The sequence below is a fragment of the Poecilia mexicana genome, unplaced genomic scaffold (assembly GCF_051168715.1).
Source record: "Poecilia mexicana isolate PSO_F unplaced genomic scaffold, ASM5116871v1 scaffold_7, whole genome shotgun sequence".
NCBI lineage: Eukaryota > Metazoa > Chordata > Actinopteri > Cyprinodontiformes > Poeciliidae > Poecilia > Poecilia mexicana.
In genome coordinates, this window is record NW_028263376.1 from 199122 (window position 1) to 216782 (window position 17661).

Sequence of the window (17661 nt, forward strand, 5' to 3'; positions counted from 1 at the left end):
TGAGAAACTGAAGCTCATTTGGAAAACAAATAAGTTGGGCCCTTCAACGTACATCGGACTCTTTGTGTGTGCATCACAACCAGCTCTCACCGCATCATCGGGGGGGCTTCTTGATAATGTAGAAATTGCATTAATTATTATTCAAGAGAACCTCATTATTCTCTTGAATAATGAGGTTCTCATTATTCAAGAGAACCTCAGTCTGATCCAATGCAGAACAGAGAGGAAGCAAAAAGGCAGAGACCACATCAAAATCCATGACACGTTTATTTGTGAATTCTATGACAAACAGGAGGCAGTTTCATCTTATTTTACAAGCTACCACGGTCGGAAAAACAAAAATACCTTCAAAAATCCATTTGGACGTCTTTTTCTCACATCTTTCAATGTTTGCTATTGTTTTATTTCATTTCATTGTTCTTCCCCCCCGTCAGTCATCTTCAAAATGCAACTATATACATGAAAATGCTCAAGTGCCGTCTAAAAGGGGAGAGAGCTACATATTTCACAGCGACCTGCGTCAGATCAGCTGTTGACATTCAGCTATTCTCAAAGAAACAGAAGGGCAGGGAACAAACCGTTTCACTTTCCTGTTGCTTTACAATGTAGGTGGGAATTCTTCACCAAGTACTCGTTTACGTTTTTCTCCTTTTATTAATCAAGCACTGTTAAAAAGAGATTATAGTATGTTAATAAAGCTAATATACAGACTGTCCTTAATACCTCAGCTAAGAATAATTTACATAATCCCAGCATGTAATATTCTAATTAGTGGTATGGAAACATTACAAAAGGATGGAAATATTCATGTTGCTTTACTAGGCTTACCTAAAAATGGGTACAGGTGATGCTTGATACCCCAGAGCCTTTAAAAAAGTCATTGGCTGGTGATGTTTTTCTGCAAAATGTTTTAGTTAATGGGTGAAATACAATTTAGGGATTAGGGAGAGACGGATATCCGCCTCTACCAAGCCACATTGTATGTTGTAATGCAATTTAAAAATGATCAGAATCATTATGCGCGTATCATTCTGCCTCAAATCAAACAAGTATGTGTCCAGCATGTTTGCATACTTCTGCAGAACACAGCAAAAATGAAATAACAATAATAATGATTAAATAACGTTTCTCATCATGTGTTTGATTCTTCATATTATGATGCTATCTTAAATTTAGACCTATTCTCACGAAAAAAGAAAGAAAAACAGTGTAGGCTACAGACATTTATTGAAAAAAATGTTCTATTCTTCTTCATTTTGACACGTTTGGAAATCTGATAAATCAAAAATATTAATATCTAAGGGTTCACTTTAGCTCTCGTCTCATAAATCCCTTATCAATTGTGCAAAATACTACAGCTTTTAGATTTAATTCAACATGTATCTAAGCTGAATATCTGAACTAAGATGTGGTGCTTTTTTAAAAATAATGGAATCTATGCAGATAAAGGAAAAGGTTCTAGTAAAAACAAGACACTTTTGTAGAGGAAAGGCACTAAAGTGACCCTCTTGTTGACAGAATGACGTTGAAAATAAACCCCCAAGTATGTAGAGATTACATGAGTTTCCACTGAAAACATTTTCTGGCAGATTTACATGAATTTAGTTTTTATGTTTATTTTAGTCTATAGTCTAAGAGGTAGAACAAAATTCTGTAAACTGTCCACTTTTACGTTTGTGCAGACAATCAGAAATATAGTTTAAAATTACAATATAGGAATCATGTTATAAAGTCGCTTCTTATCTGGAACAGCACAACGGATATCCCATAAATCCCTGCCACAGTGAGCTGTTTGTTGGTTCGCAGTGTATAAAGCCAATCATGTTAATGTTCTGAGCACAACCCTGTTTTGTTGGTAGCACACAGTTTTAATAGCTTTGAGTTCCAGATATAAATGCAAAGGAAAGATTGAAAAAGACAGGTTATTATTTGAACGTGTTTGGAAATCTTCTGCACGCTAATCAGTTTGGGTTTTTGCAGTCTGGAGAATGAAACAATCTTTTTAGGATGGTACATATCCTATGAGCTGTGGCTGTCTTGTTAGCGTGCTAACTGTTTGTATGCGTTTGAAAGAAAGTTTAATATTAGTCCTCAAATTATTGGTTTATTGAAGCGTAGTGTCATTGACTTATGTAAAATTAACTTGTGCCTCCAATAGTTCAATTATGGTCTGATAAAAAGACCATAATGCCACACTGACAAGTAATTTAACTTTTTCTATGAGTATCTAGTGATAAGCTAAAGTTAACAGTTATCAAAGTCAAAAACGGTCATTTCTGGATAACTCTTCAACAGTGTGACAAACAGCTGCAATAATTTGAATCATATTGTTATGAAAAATTTCCATTCCAAGAAAAAAATTCAAATCACAGAAAGCCCTTTGAGTTTATTTTGGGTTCTAGAAAAATACTAAATATCTTAATGTAAATCAGCACTGAAGGAACAGTCTATCATTTAAATTTTTTGGTCAGATTTGTATAGTAGAATATTTTAATATATTTTAACAGGGATTTGCTTTAAATAATCAGGAAGAAATGTGGTCAGAATGACGGCTTTGCTAGATGAACATCTCAGCTAAATGTGCTAGCTTGTTGAAAGTTAAGCTTGGAGTTTTTGCAACAAAACCAAGGCGTTTTTCCTAAAACGGTTCAATAGCTCGATTGAAAATGAAAACATAAAATATCCAAGTCATATTTATTGTGTTTTCTTGTTGAGTTTAAATCGAGATTAAATTATAGCTTGTGCAGGAAAACGCAAATGCTTTTAAAAAAGTGAAATAAGAAAAAAAGGAACAGTAAATGAGATTTTTGGAAACCGTTGAAACATTGCTTAGCTGGTAAACCAGTCAGACATCAAGTACAGCCATTAAATCGAGGCCAAAACGGTCTAGGTGAACTCATGTCAGCGGCTGGAGAGGCAGCAGCTGGTTTTATGCAGTTGGTTTTGTACCCAAAATGAGGGCTAAAATCGAGACAGACAGTAGCACAGAGACTGTGGGTTTTCCTCAGCATGTTATTTAAGTATATGTACTTTCTGTAATGCCCTACTTTTAAACTGCTGAGTCATTAAACTGTGTGCATACACAAGATGGGTAGGTTCTCCGTTGAAGCCCACAGAAGGCTGCACACCAAGTAGCACCATCGTAACAAAACAGAGACTCGACAACAGATCAGCAGAACATCAATTAAAAAGTGAAATAGTAGATATTCCAGAAAAATGACTTTGTATTTTAAAAATGCCAGATGTGCAATCTATGCCACATCCAGCTACAGTTGTTAGCCTCTTGTCGCTTTAGCAGGATACAGTACATTAATGAAGAAAACAAACTTCACGAATAAAAGAAGTTTGTGTGTTTTAGAGAGTCTGGTTTTAGTGTGACAAAATATAAGACACATAATCCAACAGACCATTTGAATAGCAAATCCAATATATAAAAAAGGACATGGCAAGGTAATGGACTCAAGATTCGTGTATAAAATTATTCAGAGTATATTTTTATGTCTTGTCCAACATCATATTTCTGCTATTAGCAACCAATCTTTGTGACTTTGCAACAGTTCTGTTTGTGTTGATTTATGCTGCCCATTATGTCCAGCTGTTGCAGGAAAACGAACTCTGTGGTCCATCTTATAGTTAACTTAGTATTTCATCTTCATTTATTTATATAGAAAATCAATTTATGGATCTGTTTCAAATAAGTTAAAACTTCAGATATTTAAATATTAAAAGTCATATTTTGCAGATTAAAAAAAAAGGTTTAAATAACTTTTTAAAAATCCTGAAAGAGATTCCAAGTTTGTTGTAATGCTATGAACCAATTCAATGAGCTTTATTAGTAAGAAAGATAGGTGTTGGTGTATGTTTGTGACAATAAGGATACTCTGATATCTCGACTTTGACAGCAGCCAGTTAGTGTGTCTGTTCCAAGTATCTAAACTATGGAGTTCACTGCCTTGCAAAAGTATTCATACCAATCGCCCTTTTTTTTTCTTTTTTATACCAACCTATAACTTTTACTAAAGCTAGTAAAAGTTCATGATGGAGAAAATTTCAGGAAAATCCCGAAGGTGCAAAAGACTTGAGACTGTGGTTGAGGTTTACCCTCCAGCAGAACAACAATCATGAACATGCAACCAGAGCTACAATGGATTAGATGAATGTAAATATATGGTCAAGGAGTATGAATACTTTTGCAACGCGGTAGTTTATTTTTCCCAACCGTGTGATTATGATCCCAAAAGACGTTTTGATTTATTAGTAAAACTGGAATGCCTTTAATTTCTTGCTCCCACCATTGACTTGGGCAATCTGAAAAAAAAAAAAAACAAAACAAAAAAACCCCCAAAAACAACAACATAATAAATAAACATTAAAAAAAATTACATTTCTATCCAATGTGCCATAAGCTTAACAAAAAGGATCCTGGTTTAACTTAACAAGGAGGAATGATTCCCAAAGTGTGTCAGAACAGAAGCCATTTCAAGATGGCGCACAGCAGATATGTACATGTGTTTACCAGGTTGTTGCTCTAATGTTAAAGGATGCCAATACAAGTCTATCTCTGGCCGTCTGCTTCAAAATAAAGACATAATTTCTATCATCAAAGGTCAAAGTCATGGCTTTCATTTCACCCACGTTGTCTGTATTTCTGCCATTGTTCATTAAGAAAGACGGCACCAGAAAACCAAGCCATAAGATACATTTGCTCTCCAGGAACACTGGTTAAACATTGGTCTCTATAATCATTTCTATGGTTTCATTTTTTTGAGCCGTTAGATACCAACATTCTTCATTTTAGTTCAAATCTGGTCTTCATGAAACGCACGGCCCAGTGGTTTTCAACGTCTTCCTGTGCTAATAAGACACGGCGTATGCCACTCTGCTATGTGTCATTAAGCTGTGGCATTTTTTTTTTATCTGTGAAGTCAATTGTGCAAAGCAATCCGACACTGCGTGGCGTGTTAAGTGTGGGTCCAACACTGTGAAATCATCGAAACATTTAATTGTGTCTCGGTTTGCAGACAATAAAAATAATAAAAAACTGCTTTTGTTTCATACCCCCCAAAGTAACACATGATATCTAAAATAACTGCTCATTAAACAGCATGATGGTGGTAACATTATAGCATATCGTTGTGAATGTGTAGTATTAGCAGACTGATTGTAGTACCTGTTACTCTGATAGTTGGAGGTTGTGTTTTGAGTCCTGACATCATCATCATCATTATTTAACCTGTTGATTGGTATCTGTAGTGTTAGATGGCAGTTCTGGTTTCAGTCCTGCTGGTAGGTTTGGGATGCTGGCGCAGTCCTTGGCATCGGTCGCACGTCTAGAAACCGGAGTGGCGTCTCCGGGGTTCTGATTGAGAGAAGGTGGCAGTAGCTTTGTGTGGGGGTCCGGGGCAGGGGGCAGTTTGCGCTGTGTGCTGAGGCGGTGTGTTAATGTTTGGCAGTGGGCCTGTGTGCGTGGCAGGTTCTAGGTGTTTGTGTGCATTTGGTGCTCTGGGAGGTGCGGGGAAGCGTTTCCAAGGCAGTCGTGTTTGTGAAGAAGTGAATTTCCTCCGTGAGCGTCTTCGCTGGGAGGCTCGTCACTCGTTGCAGGCGTCTCCTTTCTCCTCGGCTCCAGCTGGAGAGTCCTGCGGACGGTGCTTGCAGTGGCGAGCAGCTGCTCTGGACGATCGGACGAAGCAGGAGGACGGAGTAGCACAATCGCAAGGTGCCTCCTGGGAGACAGAACAAAGTCACTTCATGCCCACATCATCGTGCCATGGTGTACAGAGCCTTGGAAACGTGTTCATACCCATTTAACCTTTGCACATTTTGTCATGTTATAACCACAGACTGTCATGTACCGTCATATTCAGTAAATCAGAATATATACGTCTCAGTGAGTCTCATTTGTCAGATTAAACGTATCTTTTGAAAATAATAACCTTTAAGCAGCAAACATGCTTTTCATTAAGCACACGTTCTTTGTTTTTAAAAAAAAAAAGTTTTATATTGCTCTGATGTGATGATCTGATTTTAAGTGCCATGTTTTCATTAACTATAAGTGGGAAATGACTGTAGTTAGCAGAAATAAAAGCTCCCAAACACCCGTATGTGTAATTAATCTGTATGAAATGAGATGCTCCTGAAATAAATGGGCCGTTCAGTAATACTCTAATTTTTTGAATGACTCTGCATTTTACTGGTTAGACCAACAGAACAAACTAAATAGTTGTGCTTTAGAATGAAAATGATACATGGATGTTTAAAAATTACAGCTGAAACTCTTGGGTTATGTCTGCACCTGCTTTTCATGTTGAGAAACTCAAACTTTTGCCTTAACAAATCACCCCGGGCTGATTCAGACTGGATATACATCATTTCAAGAGGAGTTTTCTAGTCTTTGCAAAGTTGACTTAATGCATTGATCTAAACTCTTTTGTTGTAGCCTTGGATGTAATCAATGCTCTCCTCCTCCTGGCAGTTCAGGCCATCATACTGCTACCATTTTCAGTAAACACATTAAGAGCACTTTTAAAGCTTTCTTTCTGATCAGTCTACTGTATTTCTTGGTCTTTGTGATGCTGTTAGTTCACTGATGTCCTCAAACACACCTCTGAAAACTTCACAGAACAGCTGAATTCATACTGAGATTACACTACACACAAGTGGACAACAAGTACTTATTCCATGACCTTCGAAGGCAATTGGTCAAAGTGGACTTTATTAAAGGAGATTTACCACATTTAGATTTTAAGTCCCTCTATAATAGGCTGAAGTTTATGGTTGTAATATGATAAAATTTAACATGTAGTAAAAAACTACAAACTGCCATTTCATTTAAAAGCACAAACCTCGGTTCCAGGTCCTGCAGCCACGCTGTTGCTCGTTGCTTCCTTCCCTCCTCCCATGATGCTGATCATCTCCTCCCCGGCCGTCTGCCTCATAAACCGCTTATTAACAATCCTGGTCACGCTGTCGTTGCCTCCGCTCAGTCCAGCCAGCGCAGCAGCCCCTCCGAGTGTGGGTTCGTCCACGCTGCTCAAGCCACCCAAGACTCCCACGCCTCCGAGGACAGCGAGGGAGTCTCTCTGCACTTTCTCCACAGACAGGGGGGCTCCACCCGGGCCGCGGCTGTTGCACACATTCCTGAAGAACTCCTGCACCAGCCCTCCATACCGCTGAGGGTTGGAATCGGAGCCGCAAGCAGCAGCGCCGGAGGGTTTTCCGGCAGCGTGAGGCTGCCGAGCCGGGCTGGCCGTCTGGCTTGACCCTATAGCAGCGCAGGGATCACAGGTTTGGATTATCACCAACAGGATTAACTGAAGTTACTGTGGGTTTAAGCCAGAACAAAACGACAAGACGTTTGGGCTTTTTTCTGTTCCATCAAATTACGATGTTTCTCAGTTTGTTCTTATGTAAGTGTTACTGCAGGGATTGACCCTTTGCTCGTGATGTCAACGTCTTCACGTACCACTCCACCACTACGGACGTCAAAACATCCGATGTGCAAGTAAACTCTTGTAAAGCTTGTCAAAAAACAGACAGTCGAGAGCCTAATATCTCTTTTATTTAGATGATTTCACTTTAAAAATGGTTCTGCACAGACAGACAGACAGACAGACAGACAGACAGACAGACAGACAGACAGACAGACAGACAGACATGGATGCAACCAAACTTGTCATTTTATTGTAAACCTTTGACAAGATATTGCAGTGTGGCGTAGTTACCCATCTATTCATTAGTAACCATGGAGAAAATGCTTCGCCTTGTAACTTTTGCATGCTTTTAAGTCTGCTTCGGTGTTACGGGAAAACGCCTTTTATAACATAGTGGTATAAATCATGGGGCGTGAAACTGGCTGATTAAACAAACAAATATGTCAGGAGAGGGAACTTATGGGTCGCTTTATAATCTGGCTTTATCAAACATTTGTAAGTGCTGCCATGTATGAGCCCCAAATAAATCTGTGTTACTTCGGCAAGACAAATTAGCTCGACTTGAACAAGTGAAAGCCGTGGCTATACAGGCAAAAACAACTTGGAAAAACAATCCCTCACTTCCAACGTCGGTCATGGCGCCTCAATGTGATTGGGTGGCGTATTTTGCAATACTTGAAAGACGACAGATTTACAGACCTAGATTATGCATCTCACCTATTTCACTCCTCCAAAGCGACTCTGTGCTTCCGGAGTGCTCCACTACGCTGAAGAGGCTGGAGAGGCCGTCGGTGAGGCCGTTCAGGACGGGGCTGTCCCTCGTCGTAGTGGAGCGAGCCCAAGCAGAGCCGCCACTCCCACCGATGGGCCTCTGATGTAGGCTCCACATGCTGCGGTCCCTGCTGGAGGAAGCGCCGTCCAGTCTGGAAGTGGAACCTGAAAATAGCGATTTGCTCGATCATTCGTCTAAAAACGCTCCAAAGCACCAAACGAACTGGGCTCAGAGGGAAGTGAGGAGAAGTTTTACCAGAAGACACTCTCCGCTGTAGCTTAGGCGACCCATACTTGGGCGAACAGCATGGCCTCTCAATGCGGCTGTGCACTTTATCCAGAGATGTAGAAATCTGCCGAGTTCGGGCGGATACCAGCGAGGAAGTGGTTGCTGGTGTTGGCCGAGGTGACCAGGATTTGGAGTGCAACCCCGTTGCCCTGCTGGTCTCTGTCTGCAGTCCGATGCTGACACCCTGAGCTGCAGTCTGGGTGGACTTGTTGGACACTCCAACGGGCTGAAGGAAGTTTAAAATGTTTCGGATTAACCTTTTTACCTGGACTTTTTTCCAGTAGAGCTAAGTTCGCAATTAGAACACGGAGATCTTTCTGTCTAAATCAAACATTTATAACATGTTTTAATATTACATTTTATTTACAAAGCACTTTTCAATACAAAGACAGGCAAGCTCATTGAGTTTGGCTTCCCTGCTATGAAGTAATAAGGACTAAATTCAACAAAAATAGCAGGAAAATATTACACATTCAAAACATTTACTGGAACGAGAATGAAAATGAAGGAGAGACGATACCTGACTCCCAGGCTCCTTGCTGGATTTCCTCTCCAGAGAAGAAGAGCGAATAGCTTGCCGGACACAGTTAGTCATCTCCTTCATGTCGTCACTTAAGTTGGCAGAGATGTCTCCGATCTCCAGATCGTGGAAGGGAGAACTGGATGTCATCCCGTCCACCACCCTGTTAGCCGCGCCGCCGCTGACACTGCTGCTGAAAACGCTCGGCATCGACGTGGAAATGCTGCTGCCTCTGCTCTCCAGCAGCTCCCGGTGCTGCTTGGACAGCGAGCTGAGCCACTGCTCATAAGAAGAGGTGAACGATGAGGCGGGTTGTTGGCGCTGAGCATCGAGAGCGTCCAGTGAGGCCACGCCACCGTCCGTGTCATTCTGCTTCAGAGATGAACCCCCGACGCTGTATTCATCAGAATCCAGAGGCTCCTGGTATCTTCTCCGGTGCTCCATACGCCTCACAGCAGGAGGGCTGTAGTAAATACGGATGCCGGTCCGGTCCGGAGCAGTGCAGCTCCTCTGCACAAAGTCCAAGTCCATCTGAGAGGCTGCGGAGCTGCTACAAGAACCACTTGGACCATCCCAGGTTTTACAAGTGTCAGCCATCTCTGGGGTCTAGACCAGCAGACAACAGCGTAGGTTTAGTAAATGTTCTGACTCAGTGTGTTTGTGTCACTACAAAAACCTCAATAAAGTTTACAAATTTTAGACCAGCGGCCGTATAAAAACCGTAGTTTCAAACCTCGTTGGTTATGCTGGTCCAGTTCTTCACGGTTACATCCCCAAACTCGGCTCCAGTAAAAAGCGGCATTGAACCAAAATGTGCTTTGTCCTTCGCACAGGAAGATCTGCTACCCTCCGAGTCCTCCAGTGTAGATTTGATCCTAGTCAAAGATGCAGTAACAGAAAAGTTATGTTCAGATGTCACAGTGACAAATTCAGTGTGATCTGCAAAAGTATTCATTCTTCCACATTTGCGACATTCCAAACCGCCCACTTCAGTGTTTGTTAACTTGGATTTTATGTAACAGATCAGCACAAAATGTTTATAATTTGTGAACACACACTGATCGCGCCTTTTTTTTTGCAAGTGTTAGGACTGTGGAAAACACTAACGCTGACCTCTTCTGGGTTTATGTTAATGGTTTTCTTTTTGCCTATTTTCCGTGAAAGCTAAATTTGTGGACAACACACTTTTCCTTTTATTTCTTTTCAAGTTTTTTCATAGGTCCATCTGAGCTGTGGACCTATGCCGCGCCTCCATTCTTTGCCTTGGATTTTATTTCGGGGCATCAGTGTAAAGAGGTCTGACTAATAAATGCACCCAATGCTTATAAAAAAAATACAGTACAAAGAAATCTGACAAAAAGTGAAAAGGATAAAAAAATATATAAATATCTTTGTGAAGCACCTCTCTTACTTTATCCACCTGCTTATTTGCACGTGTGTAGATATTGTATATTTTTCTTTTTCATACTTTACTTATTTTTTACTTTTTAGGTTTATTTGCACCGTGAAATCATTGAAAAGTCCCAGTGAACTTGTTCAAACAGATTCTGACACTGGTTTTGACTTTAACTTAAAGCACCGATGATGAAACGGCCATAAAAAGTGACGGTGATGACAACAACTAATGACTTGTTCAAGTACGTGGTAAAGTAAGCATGACTGTTTTTCACTGTCACCTCGGCGATGCTGATCCGTTAACAACACCCGCCGTGTCCACAGTGGATTCGTCACCTGGAGGCTTCGACTGTGAGGGGAAAAGAGAAGAGTCACGTTGAAAAGACTTGATCTAGTTTTTGCAGTCAACATTTAAACGACCGTCATGACACGTCTGAGCATCACGGCTCCTATAGCATTTCATTGTGAGCATGAAGTTGCCAGCCGCCTCCTTTGGAGTTTCTAGAAGTGAACTCTATAATCAGTCTGTGGCAGATCGAGGTTAAACACGGATAGCTATGCTGAGTCGGTGGTTTTTGCACTGGAGGTGAGATCTGAAGCTAAGAAGCAATTTCCCCTGTGAGCGGAGGAGGAGAAGTGGAAGAAAAGGACATCTGCAAATGCTGTGCCTATAGCTGCACTGACAACCTTTTTTTACTCTCACCGGCAGCACTGTGCAGCCCGAACTATCCGAATAAACAGAAATCTAAATGCACAGCAGGTGCCTTTAATCGGCAAAATTAGATACTTATGTGTAAAAATCAAAAACTGAAGTATAGTAACTGGCCGTCTTTGTTCTGCTTAAGTGTAATAAAGCAAGGATTACACTAAGTTGCCTGTTGGTGGCACTACAACTGCATCCCAAAAGCTTGAAAAGGTCCAAACAAATGACACATTCATAAGACTTGAGGAAGGCAGAGCGTGATAAACGCCGCTATCAGAGTGGCTGAGACAAAAAGCTAAATGACAAGCTGAACCTCCTCCCAGTTCTCCTGCACAGGCCTGGAGCGAGACAGGATGACAGCAGAGAGGGGGAAGGAAGACGACGGAGACAGACGCGGAAGTGGAAAAAGCGAATGAGTGGACAGGAAACGGGGCGGGAGAGGAGGGGAGCTCTCTGCAGGCTGAGAACTTCAAAGATGACAGAAAGACCTTAAATGCACCTCTGGGGTTTGAGTCAGGCACGGAGAAAATCCCTTTAACCTTAGAATCCCCAGAAGGTCGCAGCCTGCCTCAGCCCTCACTGACATGTTGCAGCAGATATGAGTGACCATGTCTTTCTGCTGAGCTGAACTTTTACAGAAGGATCCAGAGTTGGATGGTAGCCAGATACATTTACTCTGTCACATTTGCTTGAGGAGCATTTTGGGAAATGAATACTTTTAGGATTATTTTTACTTACTCTGGACTTTTTACTTTTACTTGAGTCGTTTTATTAAGAATTGTCACTACTCTTACTGTAGGAACATCTCTGGATACTTTATACACTGCGAGTAACTTCACTGGACGGAGAACAAGCTTGTTTAAAAAACAATCATCAGACACCAGCAGTTTCATCAGTTTTACGTTTGGAAAATTTTTTCCTTTGCCTGACTTTGTTAATTTGTAATTATACTATTTATATAAATTATTTATCTTTAAAAAAAACAAAAAAACAAAACTAAATTTAAACTTATTTTTATATTTTGGTCCATCTGATGCAGTATTTTTAAAGTATTGATTCATGTTTTGATCAGTTTACCAAAGACTTTTTCTACCTAAGTATTTTCTTGGACAGCTATATATATATATATATTTTTTTTTTACTCTTACTTGAGTTAAAATGTTGTCAACTAGGACTACTCTTACTCAAGTACAACTTTTGGGTACTCAGCCAGCCTCTGCTCATATCATGGCATTAACATCTGTGCAGTTACTGTTTCCGTCCACAAAAAGATGAAACCCAGAGCAGCAACCTGAACCAGCAGCATCGTGGACCCAAGACGTCCAGAGTGTTTCTCACTCTCACGCTCACATGGACCAACAAAGACCCACCCTTTGCACCTTCTCCTGTTGTGTGGCAGCGTCTCTCAGCCTCTGCTCCCACTGAGTTCTCTCCTGGCTGAACCTCTCCAGCAGCTCCAGCTTCTCTCTGCTCCAGTTCCTCTCTCCGATCTGAAGCTGAGCCGATCAACGGTCGGACGAGCCAAAGGAGGGAGATTCAAAAACAGCAGGATCAGTTGAAATCAGATGGTGGTGACGTACATCCATATCCACGTCCCTCGAAAGTTTTTTTTGTCTGCAGCATCAGCGCCAAAGAAGTCGTAGGTTTTCATGCTTAGACATCAGCTCACCTGCTTGGTTAAGTCCATCACGGCGGCGTACGACTCGGCGAGGAGGTGCTGGTGCTCCTCACGCTCCTTTTTAAGAGCCACCTTCAGGTCAAGAGGGTCCAGTGTTTCAGTGGAGGAAAGTGCTGCTGTGGTTTTCCCGAGTTTGGTCTCAAACTGGAAGGTGAAAACCAGTAAATTGAGTCAGAGTTCTTTCGAAAAGGAAATGGGATTTTCTTTTTACTAAGCAAACATGAGATCTCCCATTTCAGTGTCATCCACTAAAGTTATAAGACTCTAATTCGGTTCCCTGTTTATTTAATTTGTCGGAGATATTAATGTTTGACCAAACATGGAAAAAACTTGACTGACATTCTTTTTGCTGCGACACTTCACGAGATGCTGAAATGAAAACGTGTAAATGGAAGATTATAAGATTAGAAGTCAATTTAAATTAACAAATAAAAGGCAATGTATGAATTTATTGTTAAGTATGAAAAAGTGACATTGAGAAAAAAATAATTTTGACCTAAAGAAATAATTATAAATACCCTCTAATTCTTCTGCTCATCCGCGTTAGCAGCAAAGCTGCAGGTTCGGCCCCATTAGTTCAACATAGTTATGATTTTTCTTCTAATGTGGACTATTATTTTTGCCATTATAATCATGGTAATTGGAAATGTGTCATAATTGGACTGAAATGGAATATGCTTAAAAATAACTTTAATTTGCTTAGTGATTAAAATAATTTATACTGGCTTGTGTTGCCTAATTGCACTTTAAAATCATCCGGTCGGCTTTATAGAGTGAAATATTGGAGATGGGAAAATTGAATAGAAAATGGGAGAATCAACAGTGTTATAGGTTTTGATAATTTAAATTACAAATAACTCATAAGAGGAAGTCTCAGGATAGCAACATGTCTCATCCTGTATTGGGGTATTTGTGGACTTCCCTATCATCGCCTCTCTTCCTCTTTAGCCCCGTTTCACTCTGTCCTGTCCCTGCAGACTTCTCACTCTCTATTTTGAGCCGCATCGCCCCTTTTTTCACCCTCTCTTCTGTTCCGCTGTTGCAGATTCTGTAGGTGGAATCCCCTTAAATATTTATGAGCCGTTTTACATTTTCTTCTCAGCGTCTGCGTCTCGCGTCTGTGCTTCTGACAGTGCCGGCACATCGGCCTGACAAACGTGAAAACTCAAATGCCCACACGCCCACACCCAGACCTCCCAGACCCATCAATCGTCTCGTTGTGCCTCGGCCTGGCTGCCCGACTCGGCGGCATCTATGTGTGGTACTAATGAAACTGTCAGGCAGCCAGTCACAGTGAAGCACACTCTGACCGAGCCCAACTCCCGTCTCTTACGGCCGCGCAGTATTTCTTATTAATGACGAACACAGCTTAATGAGCCCCACAACTCAACGTGGTTTACTGCAGAGGTGCTGAGAGGGAGGCTATTTCACTGGATGCCAAGTGTTTACAGACGTGTTTGGGTCAAAACCCGATACTTACTGTTTAGCAACTTTAACTGTGTTTATGGAGGTAAAATCTAAAACAGTAAAGTGCTTCTGGAAAGGAAGGAAGGCAGCGTCTGGATCTTTACCAATAAGTAGGACGTACTTGTCACGTTTATGAGTATTTCATTTTTTAATATAAGAAAACTTGCTAAATTTGGTAACATGTAGGCCTAAGAAGCTGTTAAGTATTTTTTACAACATCCCCAGACACGTCTGTGATTCATCATGGCTGCAGAAGAATGAGAGAAAGTAAGACTTTGGAAGACGACAGGAAAGCCAGACGTTTTATCCATCATAGCTCGTAACCTCTGTCTGCTACGGAGCATGCTGGATCTGGAAATATTGACTGTTGGCAGAAATAGCTCTCCGTTCTCTAGGAATATACACGGGGACAGATGTTTCTCCTTTGCTTTATAATATTAGTAGTGCTGTTTTGCTGTGACTGCTCATAATATGAATTAGTAAAACCCTTTTTTTAAAAATCTATTTAACAACTTGCAGTGATAATGTTCTCTTTGCAGAGGTACTATGTAGGGAACAACAGTATTACTGTAATTAATGGTCTAATAAAAGCACAATCCTGTGAGGCTGATAGCACGTCTGACCTTTACATTACATAATAATTAGCAAAGCTGGTTAGTTAATCAAAAAAAAAAAATCAAGTCAAGCAGAAAGGGCTGAGGATAGAGTTACTTCTGAACCATAATAAATGGAAGATTGATGCATATTGATGATTTTGATGATGTCACTCATAAAAATGTAATGTTTACTTGTTTCTAAATTGTTGGTGTTTTTTGATTACTTTGTATTTTTGTGCTTTTATGATGTGAATCACTTTGAACTACCTTGTTTCTGAAATACAATATAAAGCATATAAACTTGACCGATTGAGCTTTTCCCATGTTGATGTTAGAACAACATGGATACATACGCCAATATACATACATATATTGGCGTATGTATCCATACGCCAATATAGTATAAAAAAGATGTAAACGGTTCTCCGGTTAACCTTCACAATAATCGAATAATTAATGGTTTACTAAATAATCATAAGTCCTAATGAGACACACTAGTGATAAAGACATGGAACTAAAACAAATATGTATTTTCAGAGCCACAAGGAGACATTGGTAGGCATGTTTCTAGTTAAGCTGCCTGTGTTTTATCACACATTAAACAAACAGAGCAGAATGTTGCGACCGCATTTGATTTTCAAATTAATATAGCAGATGTCCGCCTCCCTTCATGAGTGAAGTTAATGCCACAGATGTGATGAATGAGCAACAAGAGCTTCCAGCTGCTCAGCTTGTCATCACAGAGATGTTTGTAACAATCCCACAGTCAGCAAGGATGACTGGGTAACCTGCATTAAACAATATGAGGCAGCATCAGAAGGGAGGCCTCAGGCCTTCACAGGTTGGAAGAAAGCTGCGTTTGTCCTGCAAGCGCTCAGGGATCCTGAGATCATCTGTACGCTCTCTGACCGGGTTTGTTTGTCAGGTCGAACAGTGAAGATAATTTCCTGTCAGGCTGTTTGACAGGGAGGACAGTGTTTGAAATTGAGTTGACTTGTTCAGTGAAGCAACAGCTGGAGGACCTGCTGCGAGTTGCCAGGAAGTCTTGGTACTGATGTGGTCGGCTGTTTGTCGTATGGCTACACACACACACACACACACGCACACACACACACACACAAACACGCACACACACGAAAAACAAACACATGCACACACTGCACACTTTACAGTTTGCATCGTTGGCAGAGAAAAGATTACTTCCAAATGTGGCATCTAGACGAGAGCAACACCCACTCACAGACACGTCCAAGTGAGTTCACATGGCACGGAAAAGCCAGAGGTGTTCAGGTCTGCACAGACAAAGCAATCGATCGCTTCTTTACAGATTACAACGATTTGAATTTTTAAAGAGGTCTCGATCGGTCTCCGGTTTTTCCATCAGTGTTTTTTCTGTCTCGTACATACGGTTTAAAGATACGACAGGTGGTTTAAAACCTTTACACAATAATGCAACTATTTTTGTTTCAGTCTCCAAAATTTACTGTAAAACCTCCGAACATTACAACTTACATCTAATAATTAACACTAAAGAGGTCGCCGTCAGGGAAGGGAAAAGCGTCTCGTCTCTCTGAACTCAGGCTCTCGTCTACGACTGGCGATCAGGAGACAAATGATCTGGCTTCCTAGAATGAGGCCTGAGTCGTCGAGATTGGACCAATGATTAACGACGGCTGTCGGTGTCGGCGTGCGTCTCTGTGAGCGTTATTAGATTGGTGTGCTGAGAGAACCCCAATATCGCGGAGAAAATCCTCCACTGTGGATTATGTTTAACTTACAATGTGGTGACACGTGGCTTTTTATAAAGATGTTTATTTTATTATTTTTATTTTTTTTAATCACAGAAGGCCGATGCATATGCATTTTTTACAGGTAAATGACGTCGTAGGGACTTTCGAAGCAATTTCTTCCTACAGGCAGGTTAAAAGGCAAAATAAAACTCTCGTTGGGGTTGGAATATTTCTAAGTGACCCTTTTCACTCAAAATATTATTTGCGTTTAACGTCTTCACTATCCAACAGTGAAAACTGCACAAAGAAGAGAGAGCCACACCCCCGAAAAAAACAATAACACGAAATACATGCGGGGCAGAAAATGCACATAATCAATTCCTAAAGAAAACCGTAGACATATCTGACCTGCAACTTCATATCGATTATGTCCAGGACAGAATATGCATTAACATATATACAAAAGGAAAGAAGGATGATATCATACAATTAGCTCTGTTTTAATAGACCTCCCTGTCGGCAATAATTTATCTCTCATTCCTCCCCTGCCCCATTACACACAGGCTGTGTTTTATCCTAGAGGCTGTTAATTAAAACTATTACAGCTTCAGCTGCTGCTATGAGACAGAAAGCGAGACAAAGACAATCAAGAGGGGGAGGAGCCAGTAAAATCCTTGTCCCAAAGCCTATAGAGGAGCTGGAAAAGGTTTTACAGACAAATAAACTACCTGACCCCAAGGTCCGCAAAAATGTCACTATGTTTGTGTTTTGGAGATATGGTAAAGCTGGTTTAGTACTAATCATAAAAAACATTTCTTATTTTATGCTTCTACACCCCATCTTATCACCTCGCTCAAAAATACAGTTTTACTTCCTGGAAGAAAAACAAAAGTCTGCTCTGAATGTTCAGCCCTGCAGTCAAAATTGTCGAGCTGGACTGATTCACAGGGGGCCATACACACTCGTGCAAATTCTAAAATTGTAATTTTTTATGCAACCAAATTAAAACATGACTTGTAAACCCCCCTTGAACTTCAACAATCCAAGATAGCTAGTTACCTTCCATCTTTCTTGCATTTGAT

At 40.7% G+C, this 17661-nt stretch overlaps 1 protein-coding gene across 1 annotated transcript in view; it reads right to left on the reverse strand.

The window, feature by feature from the left end:
- Positions 1-248: 248 nt before the first annotated feature.
- The window catches only part of LOC106908697 (microtubule cross-linking factor 2-like), a 28651-nt gene continuing 11238 nt past the window's right edge, over positions 249-17661 (reverse strand). Inside the window, exons 11-19 of the mRNA XM_088006838.1 lie at positions 12778-12930; positions 12488-12604; positions 10687-10754; positions 9744-9885; positions 9011-9616; positions 8458-8716; positions 8148-8366; positions 6843-7261; positions 249-5723 (exon numbers count right to left, since the gene is read on the reverse strand). Coding sequence (XP_087862964.1) covers positions 5589-5723; positions 6843-7261; positions 8148-8366; positions 8458-8716; positions 9011-9616; positions 9744-9885; positions 10687-10754; positions 12488-12604; positions 12778-12930 — 2118 coding nt within the window. The 3' untranslated portion in view covers positions 249-5588. The remainder of the gene's footprint in view (positions 5724-6842; positions 7262-8147; positions 8367-8457; positions 8717-9010; positions 9617-9743; positions 9886-10686; positions 10755-12487; positions 12605-12777; positions 12931-17661) is intronic.